Source organism: Sebastes umbrosus, chromosome 7 (genome assembly GCF_015220745.1).
Source record: "Sebastes umbrosus isolate fSebUmb1 chromosome 7, fSebUmb1.pri, whole genome shotgun sequence".
Classification (NCBI taxonomy): Eukaryota; Metazoa; Chordata; class Actinopteri; order Perciformes; family Sebastidae; genus Sebastes; species Sebastes umbrosus.
In genome coordinates, this window is record NC_051275.1 from 21,304,403 (window position 1) to 21,322,916 (window position 18,514).

General features: G+C 41.5%; 1 protein-coding gene across 5 annotated transcripts in view; it reads right to left on the bottom strand.

Moving 5' to 3' along the window:
* gria4a (glutamate receptor, ionotropic, AMPA 4a) overlaps positions 1 to 18,514 on the bottom strand; it is a 119,479-nt gene that overhangs the window by 20,955 nt on the left and 80,010 nt on the right. For all 5 annotated transcript variants that reach the window (XM_037775470.1, XM_037775473.1, XM_037775469.1 and 2 more), the window contains exons 12-14: positions 16,556 to 16,771; positions 15,576 to 15,736; positions 1,384 to 1,582 (exon numbers count right to left, since the gene is read on the bottom strand). In XM_037775470.1, coding sequence (XP_037631398.1) covers positions 1,384 to 1,582; positions 15,576 to 15,736; positions 16,556 to 16,771 — 576 coding nt within the window. The remainder of the gene's footprint in view (positions 1 to 1,383; positions 1,583 to 15,575; positions 15,737 to 16,555; positions 16,772 to 18,514) is intronic.

The following is an 18,514-nucleotide window of genomic DNA, read 5'->3' on the forward strand; positions in this document are numbered from 1 at the left end:
TTAAAGCTGTGTAACCTCCTGTACTGTCACTGGACTTTTTCCCTTCACATCCTGTTTACTTCCCTTTTCTATACTGTACCACAAGTAAGCAATAATGCAATAATGGATGGAGTGGAGGTGACGAATGCTGCAAAGCAATGGCGTTCTTCACCTCCGAGGGACACATGGGCGTGCACCATCACATTTATATAACGGCCTTTTAGAATGAAATACAGATCACAAGCAATATGAAAACTGATATCCATTTCTTAAAAAGTGCCCTGTGGAGTTTAGTGTTTACATTCAGTGTTTCTCACCTGAAACACGTGTATCCTTGAGGCCTAACAAACATGTTGAATGCATTTCGTTTTTAATGAAACATTTGCAAAAACTAATTTTGAGATTCTGAAACCTGCATTGTTCACATCCATGTTTGCTAGTTGTTTCTTGACGCATTACTGCCAGCATCTGTCGATAATTGAAACAGCGAAAAATCACTGGTACAAAATTATTTTGCATCTTTATGTGCTTTTATGTGTCTACTAGATGAAAACAAAATGGGGAGTAGCTCATAAATACATTGCTCCACTGCACTGTTAGTGGTCGAAAACTCAGCAGGAACGAGGCTAAATAATGCTCCAAAGTTAAGATAAATTGTTGCGAGGAAAAACTGGCTCAAAGGGGTCCCCTGACCTCTGACCTTGAGTTATGTGAAATGGATTCTACGGGTAACTACAAGTCTCCCCTTTAGAGACATGCCCACTTTTTTGATAATCACATGCAGTTTTATGCATGCGGTGTAAATGTGTTATTTCCACCTATTCTAAAATGGTGTATTTGCATATTTCTGCATACTGGGGTCCCTGAACAGTCTTGGAATTGCATAAATTAGGGATCACTTGAAAGCTGAGACTCTTGTGGACCCAATGAGCCCAATTGTATTCATGTGTGATGATTTTAGTCCCCAGAGTAGCTGTTTCATATAGTGTGACCATTTTTTGAAACTTGATGTCACTGTATAAAATACCTGTTGCAATCTCTAGGATAAAAACAGCCTCATGAAACTTTACAACCACAAACCTAGAGACCGTGGACATTCAGAGGCTTTCCTAGGTATATTGCTCCACTGCACTACAAGTGGTCAAATACTCCACAGGGTACCTTTAATCTTTTTCTGGAAAACAATCTAGATATAATGAAGATCATTTTATGTGTCTCTGTAAATCGTCATGACATGTATGGTATCCTTGAACACAGCTGGTTTTGTGCCATAATGGTTGGGTTATTAATATCAGTGTTAACAGCGAGACCAGCAGGTCATCTGTGACTTTCTGGCTTAACATAGTAAAAGAGTGACACCTCTGACAGATTCAAGTAAATGAGCAGAGTGTGTGGAGTCCATACCCTGAAGAACTCCTTGGTAGAGCCTGAGTCCAGTGTCCCGTAGGCTATCTCTGTCTGTTTGGCCAAGTCCTCTGCGCTCTCTATGGGTGAGACCATCCTCTCCACAGTGAGGAAAGCAGCCAGGTTGGCTGTGTAAGACGAGATGATTATGAGGGTGAAGAACCACCACACGCCTCCAACGATACGTCCAGACAGAGACCTGGAGAAAAGACAGACAAAGGAGAGGAGGGGATTGAGGGGTAAGAGGTGGAAATATGGAGACGGTTAAGAAGGAAGCGATTTGAGAAAAGCAGGAGATTAAGGAGATAAAGATAAATATTTGTAGATTAGAAATTAGCAGGACAAGTAGAGGATGATGAAGGTAAAAGATGAAGGGGAAGGTTAAAGGGATGAAAAGAACATAAAAGAATGACAGAGGGAAAAAAACAGACAAGGAAACATAATTGAGGTTAGTTCCTGAGTCAGAGATATTCAACACGACACGCCGTAGTTTTACAAAGCATTTTCGACACCATTGTGTGCATGACTGTGAAAATGACAGTACCGCCACAGTAATTGTCTTTCAAGCCTCGAACCAATTCAGCACTAACAATAACAAAGGCTACAACAGATTGTAATCTGGGCGCTCCTCCATCCCTCTCATCCTCATTCTCCCTTTTCTCTTTCTCCATGTTTACTCTCTTTATCTACCAATTGTGAGCTGAAGCATCAAAGTAAGTGGCAATTCATTTTGTTTGCACAAACATGTTTTCACTGAGTAAAGGGGAAGAGAGCAAGCGAGAGTGAGCACATTAGAGAAAAGGATAGAGAGACGGGAGAGGGGAGCAACACGTTAAGTTTTCTTTTAAGCACCGCAGTCAATAAAAAGACCTTGAAGTTCTAATGGGTGCACACGGCGAAATAAAATACCCACGCTTTGGAGAGAACGCGAGAGAAAGTGGAGCGGGTATTGGGCGAAACATATTCTTACAGTTCCTCCGTTTCCTTTAAAAATGTAGAGGAGCCATCACATTCACAGAGAATGAAAAGGAAGATGTTTTGTACCATTTCCCAAAAAGCTAAAATGTGTAGCTAAAGGGAACATTCACAGTGAATATGAATACATCCATGTTATTTGCACTCGGTAAATCAGTGATTTTAAAATGTGCCTCTTTGAATCACCTAACTTCCAGTCATAGAAAAGCTTGTGTGCTTATATCCAGATGACAGTAATTTCAAATAGGTAAATTGACTGATGTATTTCATTTACTTTAAATTATTTTTCAAAGTGTGTATATCTAACTATAAAGCGATGAATCTGTCTGTCTTTCTGTATGTCCTTCATATATCTCGAGAATCGCTCATCCCATCGACTTTACACTTGGTGGGTGTATTGCTGGGGACCCAAGGGAGTGCACTGTCAAATGTGGTGCAATTTGACCAGATGGTGGTGCCAAAACAACAACAACTTTATGCTTTGGCCTCCAATTTATGAACCGTAACTCTCAAAAACAAAAAAAAAATTTCCTGGATTTTCCGCCACTTTGAATTTTCCTACTGCTCTGACAAATTTGAAGCAATCGTCACCAAATATGGTACAGAACATCTCTCTATCAAGCCAGAAAAAGTTAGTTTTTTTGGATTGTTGATGTTCCATACAGTTTTGCTATAGCTGGCCCTCAAAGTTAGCTCAAATGCTGTGGCCAGGGCTTATATTACAAACAGAAATTTGGTGGACATGTGTAGATATGATGTCTGAGGGACCATCGCAAATTTGGTGCCATTTGACCAATAGGTGGCGCTGTAGCAGCATTGTCTAAATATAAAGGAAGGAATCACTGTCTGTCTGTCTATGTATGTATGATTGTCCTTTGTATATCTCAAGAACCGGTCATCTAATCAACTTCACACTTGGCGGGTGCAAGCAGCCGTACCGCAGTTCTCAACAACACTACAAGCAGAACTTCTGGGGGCCAAGCCATCGGCCTACTCTGAATGGGCATTGCAATAATGTAATAAACCTGCAATTACAGGTTTTTTGGCAACGGAAACAAGCTGTGAACACAACACTGATGCATTATCACCTTGTAAGTCAATATGTCTATGCCAAACAGACTTATTTACACATCCAACAACAATATCATTTATTTGGAGTCATGTTTTTGGTCACCTGATCCAATAATCACTCTTTTTTAGCTCTGTTTTTGGTCTCTACCTCCTGAAGGAAATATATGTCTCCTTAGCTACTATATGCTCGACTATGTTTTTCAGCGAGTCGCTAACTTTGGTCTGCTGTTTGGTGCTGGGCGGTGTACAGCGGGGTTTTACAGCTTTTTTGCTGAAAACAGCTGGAAATTATGTTATAAGAGCGATGAGAGTGAACCAAAACATTAAAGTTGCAAGCTGCAAAACAAAAACAATGAGCTGAATGATGCCCCAACACTAGAGCTGAGGTAAACAGCAGAATTGAGTGATAACTATCAGTGGGTTCGTCACCACTAGTGGTCCCTTTCACATGGCACATAATCATTTGATCGTTGTTAATACAATTTTTTATTATAGCTGCTTTAACAAAATTTGGGTGACATTCATATCCTCTCACAAGCAATCAGAAAATAAGGCCCAACATTTCAGGGACAGGTAGCTGATTCCACTCTGATGGGAAAGCAGTGAGGAGTTATTTTTAGGGTGGGCTGGGTTTTAAGGAGTGCTTGCTGGAGAGAGAAGAGAGGAGTGAGAGAGCTGGGAGGTGCATCGACGCCTGACTCGGCATAAATTGTCACCTTTTGGAGTAACTCCGCATCCTGCTGCTGTTTGAAAGCCAGCACACCACTTTATCCCCATGCACCCACACCCCCACACACACACACACATACAGACACGCAAATATGAATTGATAGCATGTGTCCTTGAGGCATTGATCTGTTTACCTGAATTAATGAACCTGGCGTACACTGTGATGGATTCTGCTGAGAAAGAGCTGTTAGCTTTTGTTTTGTACCTATTAGGAGACAGCAGGAACATTTTTTTTCAACTAGGTAAGACTTCATGATAGAAAGATAGACCTTGTTTTGTACTGCAAATGTTCACTTTCAAAAGCAATGCACAAGAGGGATCCAGGAATATGGATGGCGCATATTAAGAACGTCATTTTAATAGAATCTACAGGGTCTCCTACAGAGGCCAAGAGGGCGTGTGATCTGATTGGTTAGCTGGTAAACGGGCTGTGACAGCATTTTATTCTGACGTGATTGAGTGACTGTGTGATTTAAGTGGACATTCAAACAGAAAGGGGGGAAGAGGAAGACAAAGATAAAGAGATGGAGAGAAGTGCCCTTCTCCACTGTGCATCATTATGATCAGTATTATCATAACAATTATATTATCACCAAAATGTGGCGAAACATACTGCTTATATCTCATGAAATGGTCGAGTTTGAAAGCAGAGACTTTTATTGATTTGTGTAGCCTATATTAGATTTTGGGAGTGCCACTTTAACATGTAAGGAGTCCATTTAAAGTCCAACTGAAATCACATTTAGCCATCCCTTTTTATAGTTTTCTATTATTGAAAAGAAGGAAAAAGGTCTTTGGGGAAATTATCAGAAATGCGTTTTCGTCTCAGCCAGTGCCTACCGATATAGGACCACGCCAGCATCTAACTGGTTCGAGGTGACATTTTTGCAGGTACGTTTACATGCTGTTTAATGTGCTGCAGCTGAGCAACTAATATAGCTAACAAACTAGCCTGCAAACTGACATTAGTAGCTCACTTTTCCCTTGTGAATGTTTGTTTGGTCACTCATTCAACCAGCTATGGTGCAGGAAAAGATGTGTGTTCATGTTTGGAGAACATAGGACAAGTTATTTACAGAGCAGGTATGTATGCTATAGCAATAAAAAAAGCTTTCATTTGGACTTTAAGTTACACTTTATTGATCACTAAAACAAAATTTGTCCTCTGTATTTGACCTGTTAAGAAAAACTACTAGCATTGGGCAATAAGGGTCGACCAAAATGTTTTTTTCAGGGCAATCAGACCGATAAAAGATTTTTGGAAGCTATACTGTACTTTGCAGAAAAATGTTTATGCATTGTTTAATTAAGCACATGTTTAATTAAATGCTACAAAAGAGAACTTTCCACATTATATTTAAAGAAAGGAGCCATTGCCCTTCTCATGCTGACACCTTCTATGCATGCATTGTAGACTGCCTTCCCAGGTGTTGGTTGAGTGTAATACTCCCATACTGCACTTTTAGACCTTTTCTTTAGTGCATCCATCGAGACAGAAAGAGACAGGGCGGGAGAGAGAAGGAGAGAGGTAGGGGCAGGGGGATGCAGACTGGCTGTCTCTGAACGCGTCCAACGTGGGCTGAATGTCAGAGACAAACTATCTTTCAGTGTTGGTAGGCTATTACTCGTAACCAATCAGATAGGGCTGTGGGCGGGACACTGAGCAAGACTGAAGAGTGGTGAGCAATGACAGGGAGAGGCGGTTGCCACAGAGCCAAAGTAGCACATTTTTAAATGTATTTATTTTATCGCAATCGGATAAAAAAAACCCCGAAATGATTCCGATAATAGTAAAAGGGTTGAATATCGCAGCCGGTAATCGATCATCGGTTGACCCCTATTGGGTAACCACAGTGGAGTGGTCAGGGATCATCTCTATTTCTGTGGCCAGTGCTTTAGATAAATAGAGTAGAGTAGTCTGTTACCCCGAACCACATTATTCAGACCTGTTAAACAGATTCATGACTTTTCAAAATTAGACTTCTGCTGAAACCTGGGAATAATCCAAATTCTTTAGTGCGTGCAAACACTGTTGTTCATCAGCTGATTAGAGTACTCCTTTCTTACATTAGCGCTGTCATCCCAAACTGAAGAAATGTATTCATCAAAAACAAACTGCTTATCTAGCTTTATGTAATTATTCACTTGACAGATTAATTTCTTAGGCCCATAAATCTACGTGCAGCAGGTGAATGCATACAGTGCATTTTAATATGCAATTTATTTAGGATAGCAACAAGATAACAGACTCACACAGTTACCTGAAATGAATCACCCTTAAGGCGACACCCTCCTTCTATCTTGTCTACTTAAGTTCAGGTAAAGGTTTCCGATGCTGATCGAATAATATCGTACAGTATGTTGCTGATATGAATCAATTTGTAATCTAAGGCAGAATATCTAAAACGGTTCTATATCTCAGTGAGCATGAAAGACCACCACCTTACAGAGGAATGAAAAACAGATTGGTTGAGGACAACATGATTAACAGCATGTCTCTTTGTAAATGTGTTTGGTTGATTTATTTGTGTGTGTGTGAATGAAAAAAGAGAGAAGGAGGTATTCGCCACCAGTGTTTGGCCTTGGAGTGAAGTTGGAAAGCATGTTTACCATATGGAGATCGATGGAGCTCCAATCAAATGAGACCGCGTGGGCATGCATGTGTTCATATGTGCACATCATTTTCAGCTCCTGTCACAAGTGCATTCTGGTGTTAGTGGGTGAGCTTTGAGAGTGACGTCCTTGATTCTTTATGCGACATGTCAGTGTGCAAGTGTGTTTGTGGCAGTGTGAACGCGTGTGTCGCCTGTGTGTGTAGTCATGTCGGGTGTTGGTATGCAACAGGCGAATCATTCTATAGCAGGTCATGTATCATCTATGATAGCCAACAGATTGCCTCCCGTATCCTCTGTGTGAAAGATTAATGGCATGCTGTTCCCCTCTCTCTCTCTCTGTCTCACACACACACATTGTCACACACAAACATACACACTTCCGAGCTATATAGTTCCTTGTCATCCACTGCGTCTGAATTCTGTCACGTAACCGAAGAGACTGCAATTTTACGCTGTGTTTGCAAGCACGTGTGCATATGAACTAGCATGTGTGTTTTACTTTCATTCTTATGAGACTAATGGAAGACAAATATGTTTCCCCGTAGCTCAATCATCTACTTGTTTCATCAGATTACGCTGTTTGGCTTTTTACAAGTATGACAGTAATCACAATCATCTGGGAAGAAAAACCTGTTAATATAATTGCCATAACAAGAGCACACAAACACACAAAGCCAACACACACAGAAGAACATTCCTTTGCACAAACACGTTAAAGTACTAAAGTAGATTGATGCTGACACATCCACACACACAAATACAAGCAGACACGAAGAAACAAACTGAGCCAGCGCTGGATAGCTGTTGATAATTGTGAAAATTGTAAACCTATCTATAAACATCTTATTTTTCTCATATAATACCACATATTATAAAGCAGTTTTAGCATACATATTACAGGCATATTCCCCCCCCCCTCCCCCCCCCCCCCCCCCCCTTTTTGGGGGCTCCTGATCCAAGATAAATTCTGAAATCAAGTTTGCAAACTACTTTGGACGCACCAGACATCACGGGTGACATGCGTTCTATTTCATTATGCAAATCGTGAGCTTGTTAAAAACTCATCTCCTTGTTCGTTAGTTAAGACATGCCGACAGGGGAAATGCAACACTTTTTAGCTGCTATCTGATTGGGGTGCAAACAAACCATGTTTTTTCAAGTGATGGTGACAGACGTGTTAACAAATGTCGAGTCTGACAGCTATTAGTGCGTCTGATGTTTTGGGAAAGTGAAGCATGAATGTTTGATTAGTACAGGACAGAAAGACTAATGCCGATAGAAATACAGGCTTTCTTCTTCTTCTTGGCTTTTATCTTTCTCTTACATGGACTACAGGTGTGAAATAAAGTGAATCGCCTGCCTGATTGAAACCATCAGTAATACTATACAGTTGATGGAGGCAGCATAAAAGGCGTGAAGCCAAACAGACACACATGAAAGAAAATCTGATTAATAGATTGAAGATTAGGTGCAGCAGGCAGATAACGAAGGCGTGATCAAATAAAATAATAACAGGGATTATATCAGAGAAGCAGAAAAGATATGATTAGAAGATTTATAAAAACTATTACTGGTGAAATTCATAAACACAGTTGGTCAGTGGGACTTGGCTCTGACCAGTGACCTTGAGATCATTAATTAGTCAGTAAGTTTCAGCGCTCCACAGTAGTTAGTTAGACAAACCATAAGCTGGATCTGTTGCTATCATTAACTATTCAACACACCCATGGCCATTTACTCAATACTTACACATGACACATACACTCAGAGCCAGAAGTGCCCTCACCCAGCAGCGGACACACATGCACCCCCACACACACGAGAGGAGAGCTGTAATTTCAGATGTTTATTGACAGAGACAGATCCAATCCCTTGGAGATGTTCACTGGTGATCAGTTTACCTCTCTCTCCCTCTCCAGCGCTTAGTCTTCCTCAATGTACAACCTGTTCCATTTTTTATTCTTTATTTATTCATGCTATTTATTCTTTTTTTTCTTTTAAATTCCAGTCCCATCACCTAACTGTCCATCACTTTATCGCCACCCTTCGCGAGGTGACCGGTGCCAAACGCCGCCATTACAAACCCAAAAAGCCTGGGCTGAAAGATGGCAGGTGTGTGTGTGGCGCAAATGCCATCTCAAGGTCACTCTGACGATGTGTGCAAGTGTGTGTGTGTGTGTGTGAATGCGTTCATCTCTGCTGCCAGCCATTATCTTCTGCTTGATCGGAAAGGTGGAGGAAAAAGAAGTCGGTAAAAGAGAGAGCATGTGTGTGTCTCTCAGAAAAAAAAGTGTTTTCTATCAAAAGCACGCAGACATGCCATCACACACGTGCTGTAATTTCTAGCTATGTAAATATCAATTAACTTATGATTAAACAACAAACGCAACAGGAACAGGCGCTAAGTGAGAGAGGATGTAAGAAAGAAAGGGAAAATGATAGGTGGATGAGGAAAGAGGAGAGAGAAAGTGGGAGAGTTGAATAGGAGTGTGTGTTATACTGTGTCTCCCAGACTGCAGAGATGACTGCAGCAGGGAGAGGGGGACCCACACTGAATACCAATGGACCTATATGGCAGCTCAATACACAATACACAACCCACACAGTCTCACACACACGCTCAGTGTATAAAGTCAAACCTCCGGTGTGTAACACATGGAGAGCAGTTGACAAACAGATGCTCATGAAGGTTGTAAGATGACACATCATATAATACAAGATTTTAAAAACACAAATGCGCTGTAAATATCCAACCAGGGAGACTGCACCCACTTTCAAAAAAATAGAAAAGGCATTGACTGTAAAACAAATCTCTACCTGTGCGTCCTTCCCTTTATTCACAGCTCAACAGTAAATGTCAACCTCAATACTATGATCCCTGCTGACCAACCGGAGACGATACAAGTTGCAGGATGGATGACATGAATAACAACAGAGCATGAATTAGCATCCCATGGTTGGGGCAGACGCATGGAAGATGGAAAAAGTAACGATAATGTGAAGGAAAATACCGCAGGGCAAAAAAAAGAAGTTGGGCATCAGTTAACAAAGTTAACACCGCTTAAAATAGCAATTCACCAGTCTATCAGAGGACTAATGTAAAATATATATATATGAATAAATAAAATAGTCAACACTGCATTCAAACTCATATAGTATCAATTAAGTCGTTGATTTTGTGTCAAATAAAATAGTGCTTTAAAGAGGACCTATTATGGTCATTTTCAGGTTCATACTTGTATTTTAGGTTTCTACTAGAACATGTCCATATCTTTAATGTCCAAAAAAACGCTTTACTTTTCTCATACTGGCTGTGCTGCAGCACCTCTTTTCACCCTCTGTCTGAAACGCTCTGTTTTGAGCGAAAAGCCCAGTCTGCTCTGATTGGTCAGCTGGCCCACTCTGTTGTGATTGGTCGACTGAACCAAACTCTTCGGTCTCCGCTCCAGCTCTGCTCTAACTAGCTTTGTTTGAGGGCATGCCAAACTAGCCGCTAGGCCGATATTATGCAAATGTGTTACTTGGTGACATCACCATGTTACGGGAGAAAAAGGCGGGACTTCCATCAAGGCGTTTCAGGCAGTTCAGGAGCAGTGTTTCTGTCGAGGAGAGTAACTGACTTTGGGCTTTGTAACTTTGCAGACCTTTTACATGAACAAAAAACTATATAACACACTAAAGGAAAGGGGAAAAGCACAAAAGCATAACAGGTCCTCTTTAAAGGAATTTACTTGAACATTGATTCATTCAGAGACTAAAGCTCCACTTGCCCAGATTTCTGTGTAAAATTACACCTGCCTTATTGGCCTAAATCAACACGCCACACGCAGAAGAGTGTTATTCTCTGTAATTGAGACCCTGTGGATTTGATCTGTTAGTGAAACTCTGGCTGAGTATAGAGACACAGCAAGAAATGTTCTCCAGTTCTTTAATGCATTCTCTTTTATTAGTAATTGTCTCAGTGTTTTGTTTGCAGACATTGCTATTCAGCTCATAGAGGGGCAGATAAACTGAGGGAGTGAATAAGTGAACGTGCCTTGCTATATCCTTTAATGAAAGTAAATGTTAAATAAATGTTGGATATTTCTGTTAGAAGGAAAGTTGCATGCAGGAATACATCTTGTTATATGATAATATCTGTATATCTGTAGCACATTTATGCTGTCAGTCGTGACTGAAGTTAGCATTATGACTTTGTCTGCCTGCAAAGGTGAACAAGAGAATGGGAGATTAAAGGTAATGTACTGAGGAGATAGAAAAATGATATGACATGATGGTATGCATGACGCATCTCCTTTTCTAAGGACATGATGTAGTGTCTCTGCAGAGCACGATGTCACAGTGAGAGCTCATCCATCACTTGGTTTTATGGCAGAAAGCCTGGTCTACTGGCTTACATCATTTCTTCATCAAAGGATCTAATGAACAAGTTAATTTCATACTTATTTTCTACCTCTTCTTGCATAATCATAAATTGCATCATTCCCAGTTCACACGGAACGGTTATATGTGGATGCAAGGAACAGTACATGTCTGACGTCTAAGCCTCATCACTCCCTGCTCACGCTGACGCCTAGAGTGATTAGGGAGTGACTCACTACAATCAGCAGCTACAGGTGAATGCAGCTGATGATGTAGTGATGCTCACAGTGAGCGGTGTAGCAGTAGCAGCTTAGGCAGAACAAAAGAGTGAGCAGAGCGTGACAGATTAAATAGACGGATGTGGTGGGGATGTGTTGCAAAGAGTTGATTGTGTAATATGTGAGCGCAGCAGCGCGACTCGTATGCAGCGACTGTCAGTCATGTCAGTTGGGTGGTTATCAATAATGACAATGACTTCTCATAACTAGTAACTAGGTAATTCACATAAACACTGTAGCACTAACTTGTCCTGCATGGCCTTATTAGATCGTTTAACAGCGTGCCCTCTCCCCCAACACCTTTCCTGCTATAACAGAAAATGCGTTGCATTATGCCCACTTATACGATTCATTGCATCTTGTCACTACAACGGCAGGCTTTTCAATCAGAGTGTGGCCAAAAACGTTTGCCTTTAGATGTGATTGGATGACACCTTGTACGAACTGGTTCCTTTCAAGCATACTGAACCATTTACTGTATGCTGCTGCTGCTTGATGCTGCCTATGTTGCCACAATGGAGGAGCGTAATTAAACCTGCAGTAACTGACTTTTTTTGGCCACTTGAGGGCAGCGGCGCAAACACATCAACGCAACACATCACCTTTTAAGTTGATATGGCCGACTTATTCGCAAACAGTTGCTTATTTGTACATCCATCACGGTTCAGAGTCAGTGCTGTGCTAGTGTTACTCTTTCATTTGTGCTACCACCATTGACATGTGCTGTTCTTTTACTGCTTTCATCCCCCCCCCGTCGGCCTCCTCCTCCTCCTCATTAGGAAACAGTAAATCAGCCTACAGTATGTTAGCTCGTATGTCCCCTTACTGTCAATATTACCATTAAGAGATGTGCATCTCCAAAGCTCTGTTCTGTACCCAGCAGGGGGTCTCACAGCCTGATCCAAATCTGCAGCATGTTTCCATCAGTTTGCTCTCTGATCATCCTGGAAGCAGAGTCACACCACTACATACAGCTGTAGTACTAGTTGTTGCAAAATCTCCAGAGACTGACAGCGTAATGATACATTAGACATCATGTTGAATTTACATGATAAATCCTTATTGTCTGAGCTTAGTTTGCATTGAAACTTCCTCCATGAAGAATAAGTACACAAGTGACAGATTTCTCATTCTACCGATATAATCAGGCACTTAGGACCGCAGTAATCTTGGCCTACGGAGGAGCTGTGCTGTATTGGAAGTGACAGGGCCGGGTGATTTGTATGACGAACACTGGCTTCATGTTAAGTATCACATTATCACCATGACAGCTGTAGCTTTTGCACACACATCTATAACAAGTCCTGCAAGTGATGGAGAGGTCTGCGTGTGTGTGTTGGATTGTTGTGATACTGCACAGCGGGTGTTTTTTCTACACGTATACTGTAAGCAATGTGTGAAGCGTCTGTGTATTCATGTGCACATCCCGTGTGTGTGTGTGTGTGTGTGTGCAGCTGGTGTGAGTGTTTTCCATTCTGTGTGTTTGGGCTAGAATTGGCCTGTCAGTCTCAGTATAGTGGGGAGGAGTGGGAGACGACAGGTGTCGGGGAGCGGGGGAGGAAGGAAAAGAGAGAGCGTGAAAGAGATGGATGAAAGAGTGAAGGAGAAGGGCAGAAGAGCAAAAGAAGAGGAGGAAGAAAGTGAAGTTTGGGCAACCGATGTAGAACTTTTGTCCTTTTGCCAAAAGTGAAATGCTAATGGGAATGCAGCAGAAGCATTTGAGAGATACTGGGTTTAAAAGCAGGAAAAAAGTCCCTGAGATGAGAAAAGATTGTTAAAGATTATATGTATGTCAGTGAGCCTGGGCATAAAGTTAAAGGGAGGGAAGGGAGTTAGGCTGTCTGGGGTTAAATAAATGAACAGCCTTTTCATATATATTCTTCACAATAATGGACATTTAGTATTCCCAACATAAACCCTAATTCCTGCTGCACAGGCAGTGATGTGTCTTAGCGTAAAAAGCTTTTAATATTTATGAGAGCAATAACAACAGTTTGTTTGGAACAAATGGAAAGTTAACGAAATGTAGGAAGCTCCAGTCAAGTGTGTTTATCACTATAACATGCTGGTGCATTGAGGGGAAACATCACAGCAGTGACTACTTCTCAGTGAGTGTTGCCAAAGTCAAGACAAACAATATTCTCGCACATGATCATGTTAGGGATACAGAATCAAAGATATATCCGTACATATTAATCTGAGACCTGGTGATCCAGACCGACGTTTCTGTCTTTCAGATGCTGTAGCCGGCTGGTATCATATGGAACTAGAATGGCACTCAGAGAGCGCAGACCTCCGCCAAGGTGCGTGACTTTAAAAACAGATCACAGCTCACAGCTGTCGGTACGGTGAGGTGGTCGGTTTGTTATTAACACGGTGTGTTTCCGTGTAACGTATCGGCGGACACCTCTCTCATTCAGCAGCCTTGTTATGTCTGTATAACGTTACACTACGTTGTCTCTCATCCCCTCATCTACCACTTTTGTTCTTTCTCACTGCAGACGGTCAGCAGCTGCCGCCGCACCTCGGAGTCTCGCCACACATCCACACACGTATCTCTCTGCTCTCAGAAGGAAGCGGGGTCATGTGTCATCAACGCGTCATCAGTTACACTGCACATGTGTTATACCCTGTGGTCTTAATGCTCAGGCTGATCGGAATCCTTAAAAAAAATCCTGAATCCGGACCATGATCCGGATTGCCACCAAAATCTAATGGATTGTTCATTGTGCTACACCCCACCCCTCCATAAAATGTCATTGAAATCCATATCGAACTTTTGGAGTAATCCTACTAACAGACAGACAGACAAACCAACGCCGGTGAAAACAAAATCTCCTTCAAGGCCCTTAATATTTCTGCATACTGGGGTTCCTAAACAGTCTTGGAATTGCATAAATTGAGTATGACAGGAAAGTGTGTGATGATGTTAGGCCCCATAGTAGTCATTTTTTAAACTTGATGTCACTGTATAAAATGACCTGTGGTGACCTCTAGGATAATCAGAGCCTCATGAAACTTAACAGCCACAAACTAGAGACCTAGGGCATTCAGAGGGTGGATGGCTTTCCTAGGTATATCGACAATTGACAGAAGTGCTTGCCATCCAATCGCCGAAAAATGCAATTCTTGCAGAATTCTCCAAATGTCAAGACATTTTGACACCAAATCACAGCATGATTTTTTCTATGGTGTTCCTCAAGGTCTTGGTGTCTTAATGTGGTATTTTGGAGGACTTATTGATCATTTTTATCAATTCTCGAGTGGTGAAAAATTGTTAAATTTAGCACCAAATCTGTGTAACAAAAGGTATCAACCCACAAATTGCTGCAACAACTTATGAGACATAAGTGAGCATGGGAATGACCATCATAAACTTCTATCATAATGTTCTAAGCCTTTATACACTTTCACAATTTATTTGTAACTATTCACTGTTGTCCTTCAGCACAGTACGAACCTTTGACCACTTTGTCTCCATGTCTATGATGAAGTGAGAAATGTCCATTCACATCTCTGCTACACACATTTTACTCATCCGCTCACACATTTTCCTTCTTTCTGCTCATCGTCTATCACTCTCTTCTATCTGCATCTCTCTTTAGATTTGCTCCCTAAAGGTCTTGAGTATGATGGCCATGAATATTTCACTAAACTGCATTCTCAGGTTATCAATAATAAAATGCCATATTCCTATAAATATTCTAAAAATACAGCCGGACTCTGCCTCTTCAGTCGTGCATTAACAATTCATACACATCTAGCAAACTGCTAAGCCTCCCACCACAGCACACCCATATGGACACGGCCGCTGGACGATGTGCAGGTGTTTTCTTCTCACTTCCTTGTTTGTGTCTATTTATGTGTATTTCTGGCACAGCCTTTGTAACACACTGTCTGGGAGAAGCAGTCCAGTTCAGCGAAAGCTAAAAAAGTGCTAAGAGAGGTGATTCACATTGTCAACCGTCTGAATCACCACAGCCTAACACTAAAGCACTCCAACATTACAGACAGTTAGACAGACACACACGCTATCTCCATCCCACACACACTCTCCTATGAACACAGACTCAAATACTACATCTCTTACTCAGCCTGATGCACACGCCGCGCACACAAATGCACTCTGTTTGTCTCACACACGCCATTTCCCTCCCCTCACCGTGGCGAGATGTCGCAGCCCTGTTGCATGAAGGCTCCCAGTGAGAACCAGAGGGAGTTGAAGATGCCAAACTCGTTGGGAGGTTGGTCGGTGGGGCCCAGCTCTGTTGTGCCCTCCTCTGGTTCCTCTGCATGCCACTCATACGGACTGAAGCGACTCACCTGAGACAGAGAAGGACAAAAAAACAAGTGTCATAGATCATTTAGAGGTCTATAAAGGAAAAACAACCAGTGCAGGTACATAAAAACAATAAACAACAACATATTTAGAGAGAGGGAGATTTATATTCAGCTAATTAGCACACACAAAGCCATAGAGAGTACATATGAAGGACTCATTCTAAGCTAACAAAAACAATGATTCTCAGTTTCAGGTGATTATACACAAATGAAAACATGGTTATGAATAATATATTATATCTATTTCTATTATATTTCTAATAATAGATCCCCGAAATGTTACACACTGTTCCTTTAAGTATTTGCATATCTTATACAGAGCTGTCTGTGATGGTATTTCTGTCCAGATAGGACACCTTTAAGTATCTAATGATTTCCTTCACAGAAGCTTTCTTCAAATACATAACAGTTGTGGGTATAAAGGCAATGTTACCATACTCGAAAACTGATAGAATTTATTGACGAGTTTTAAAAATCATTAAAACATACGCACTGTGTACTCTCAGAGTGCTGATCACACAAGTTATTATATCATCAGAAAAGTGCATAGAGCAGCAAAAAACTGCCATCATCCCCTTATTAAAATTGACCAAACTGTCTTCTAATCAGCAGTAAATGTGTACTATAAGGATCTACAAGGTCAGACAGGGCACCATCTGCTGTAGCCCACTAGTTGAGAAATATTTTTAGCCTTTGAGACAAATAAGTTATCTGTTCTTTCACCCCTAAAGCTTTAAAAACACTTCAAATCCACTGCAACCCAAGTCAAGTGCTGACTTTTAGTTTTTAACGCCAACTCACCAAAAACAGCACAACACTGACTCCAATGTAAGCGAACACTATGCACATCCAGATCTCGTAGGCCAGCGGGTCCAGGAAAGAGAAAACACCTGGTTTAGACTTCTGGGGCTTCTTGATCATGATGGAGATTCCCAGAGACATAAAGGGCTTCGAGAAGTCAATCACCTCTTCTCTCACCAGAGTGATGGTCAGCGGAGCCACGGCAATCTCTGCTTTCTGCAAAGAGGGGGCGAGGAGAATAGTACTTAAGTTTAGTCACATGGCAGTGGTGGTTAATGTGCAGTAAATTCATGTAAAGCAGGAGACTGATGGTGAGCAGGAATTCTCTGTGAACTCCTGCAGATGGGCAAAGTGAGGACAAAGATAAAAGAGGGAGGAATAAAAATTGAAACACGAGGAGCAGGTGAAGTAGACAAGCACAGTAAAAAGATCAGTGGAGTTTGAAGAAGGAGCAACATAAGGACGGGAATGAAAGAAATAAGGGAGGCAAAGAAGGGGAAGTGGTACAGCGGGGGAGAGAGAAGGGTTGAAAGAGACAGAGGAGGTAGAGGGAAAACCAGAAGAATGACAGAGAAGTAATTCATACGTAGGCATGAAAGTGACACTGCCAGAATATAAATTAGTCTGCAAGGACCCACACACGCAAAATCTGTAGAAGAGTCTAAAACATCATTCATTCAGCACACCGAGGGGCGAATTCACAAAGAATAGATTGCTGCTGCTGATAGCACAATGAATTGCACACCATTTGCAACCGCTATCTGCCCTGTTTCAAGGTCCGATTCATAAAATATATTGCGCTACCTCTCTACAATCAGACTTCTTTTTGCAATCAGAGGAGTCGCCCCCTGCTGGCTATTACAAAGAATGCAGGTTTGAGGCACTTCCGCATTAGCTTCACTTTTCAGAACCAGAGTTGCCCATTGATCCTTTCACTGCATCCCAAAATAAAGGAGTTTGAGACAATCCTTACGAATGTGCTTCAGTTTTCACCAACACTCTGAAGACTTTAATAATTTCACTGTAACTGCGTGTGGCTATTAGTGCTTTTGCAATGAGGTTCATTTGGTAGAAAGGGTTCAATTTTGCCCCAAATGTCTGCATATTATCTAATTTAAATATGTGCAAATAGTTTATGAGGACTGAGACGTTACTTGCTTGGCAGCACAGTAAGAGGTGCATTTAACGCTTTGCGGGTGCTTCGAGAATTACACAGTTTTGTCTCATTTGTGCAGGTTTAGCCGCCGAAAAAGCTGTGCAATATTTTTGCAAACCTGCCCCTGAGCTTCTGTTTCTGAGTAGCTGCGTGTGTCTAAACAACGTCTGCAGTCTCAACTGAAACAGAGGCTACAATAAACAGCTTATCAAATGACAAGTGTTCCTTCTCTACAAGGAGTGAGGATGTTACAATGCAAGGAGAATAAACAGCAAAAGAAAGACAAGGAAGTCAGAAGCGATATGGAAAGAGCAAAGGGAGGAGAGGGCAGAAGAATATCAAAAAACCACAATGCACTACAGACAGAGAAATAATATAAATTAGAGACAGAAAGCAGGAGACAAGAGTAGAAAGATAAACAGAGGACATGCAATAGAGGACAACGTGCTGAAATCCTCCAAATGTATTTTCTCTGTGTGGCAGAGGAGACATCAGAAATGACTGCAAGTGTTTGTAACAAATCCAAGCTGATTAGTCAATGCAGCGGTTCTGCCGTGTCACCTTCCACTAGACGGTTTCTGGAGGCTAATTCATTCTGTCGCTGTTCTGCAGCAAAACGTCTCCACTTTCACTCTTCCGCAAAGTGACGACTGACATTGTCTTCTGCATGTTGATAAAGTTTTCATCGAGACAGCAGCAATGTGAAATCTCAGACCGTGCATGGGCGTCCGCGGCATAATTACTGTAACCAGCTTGCCAAATTCTCAAGAAATAAGTGAACCCTCTGAGACACAGCATCTCCA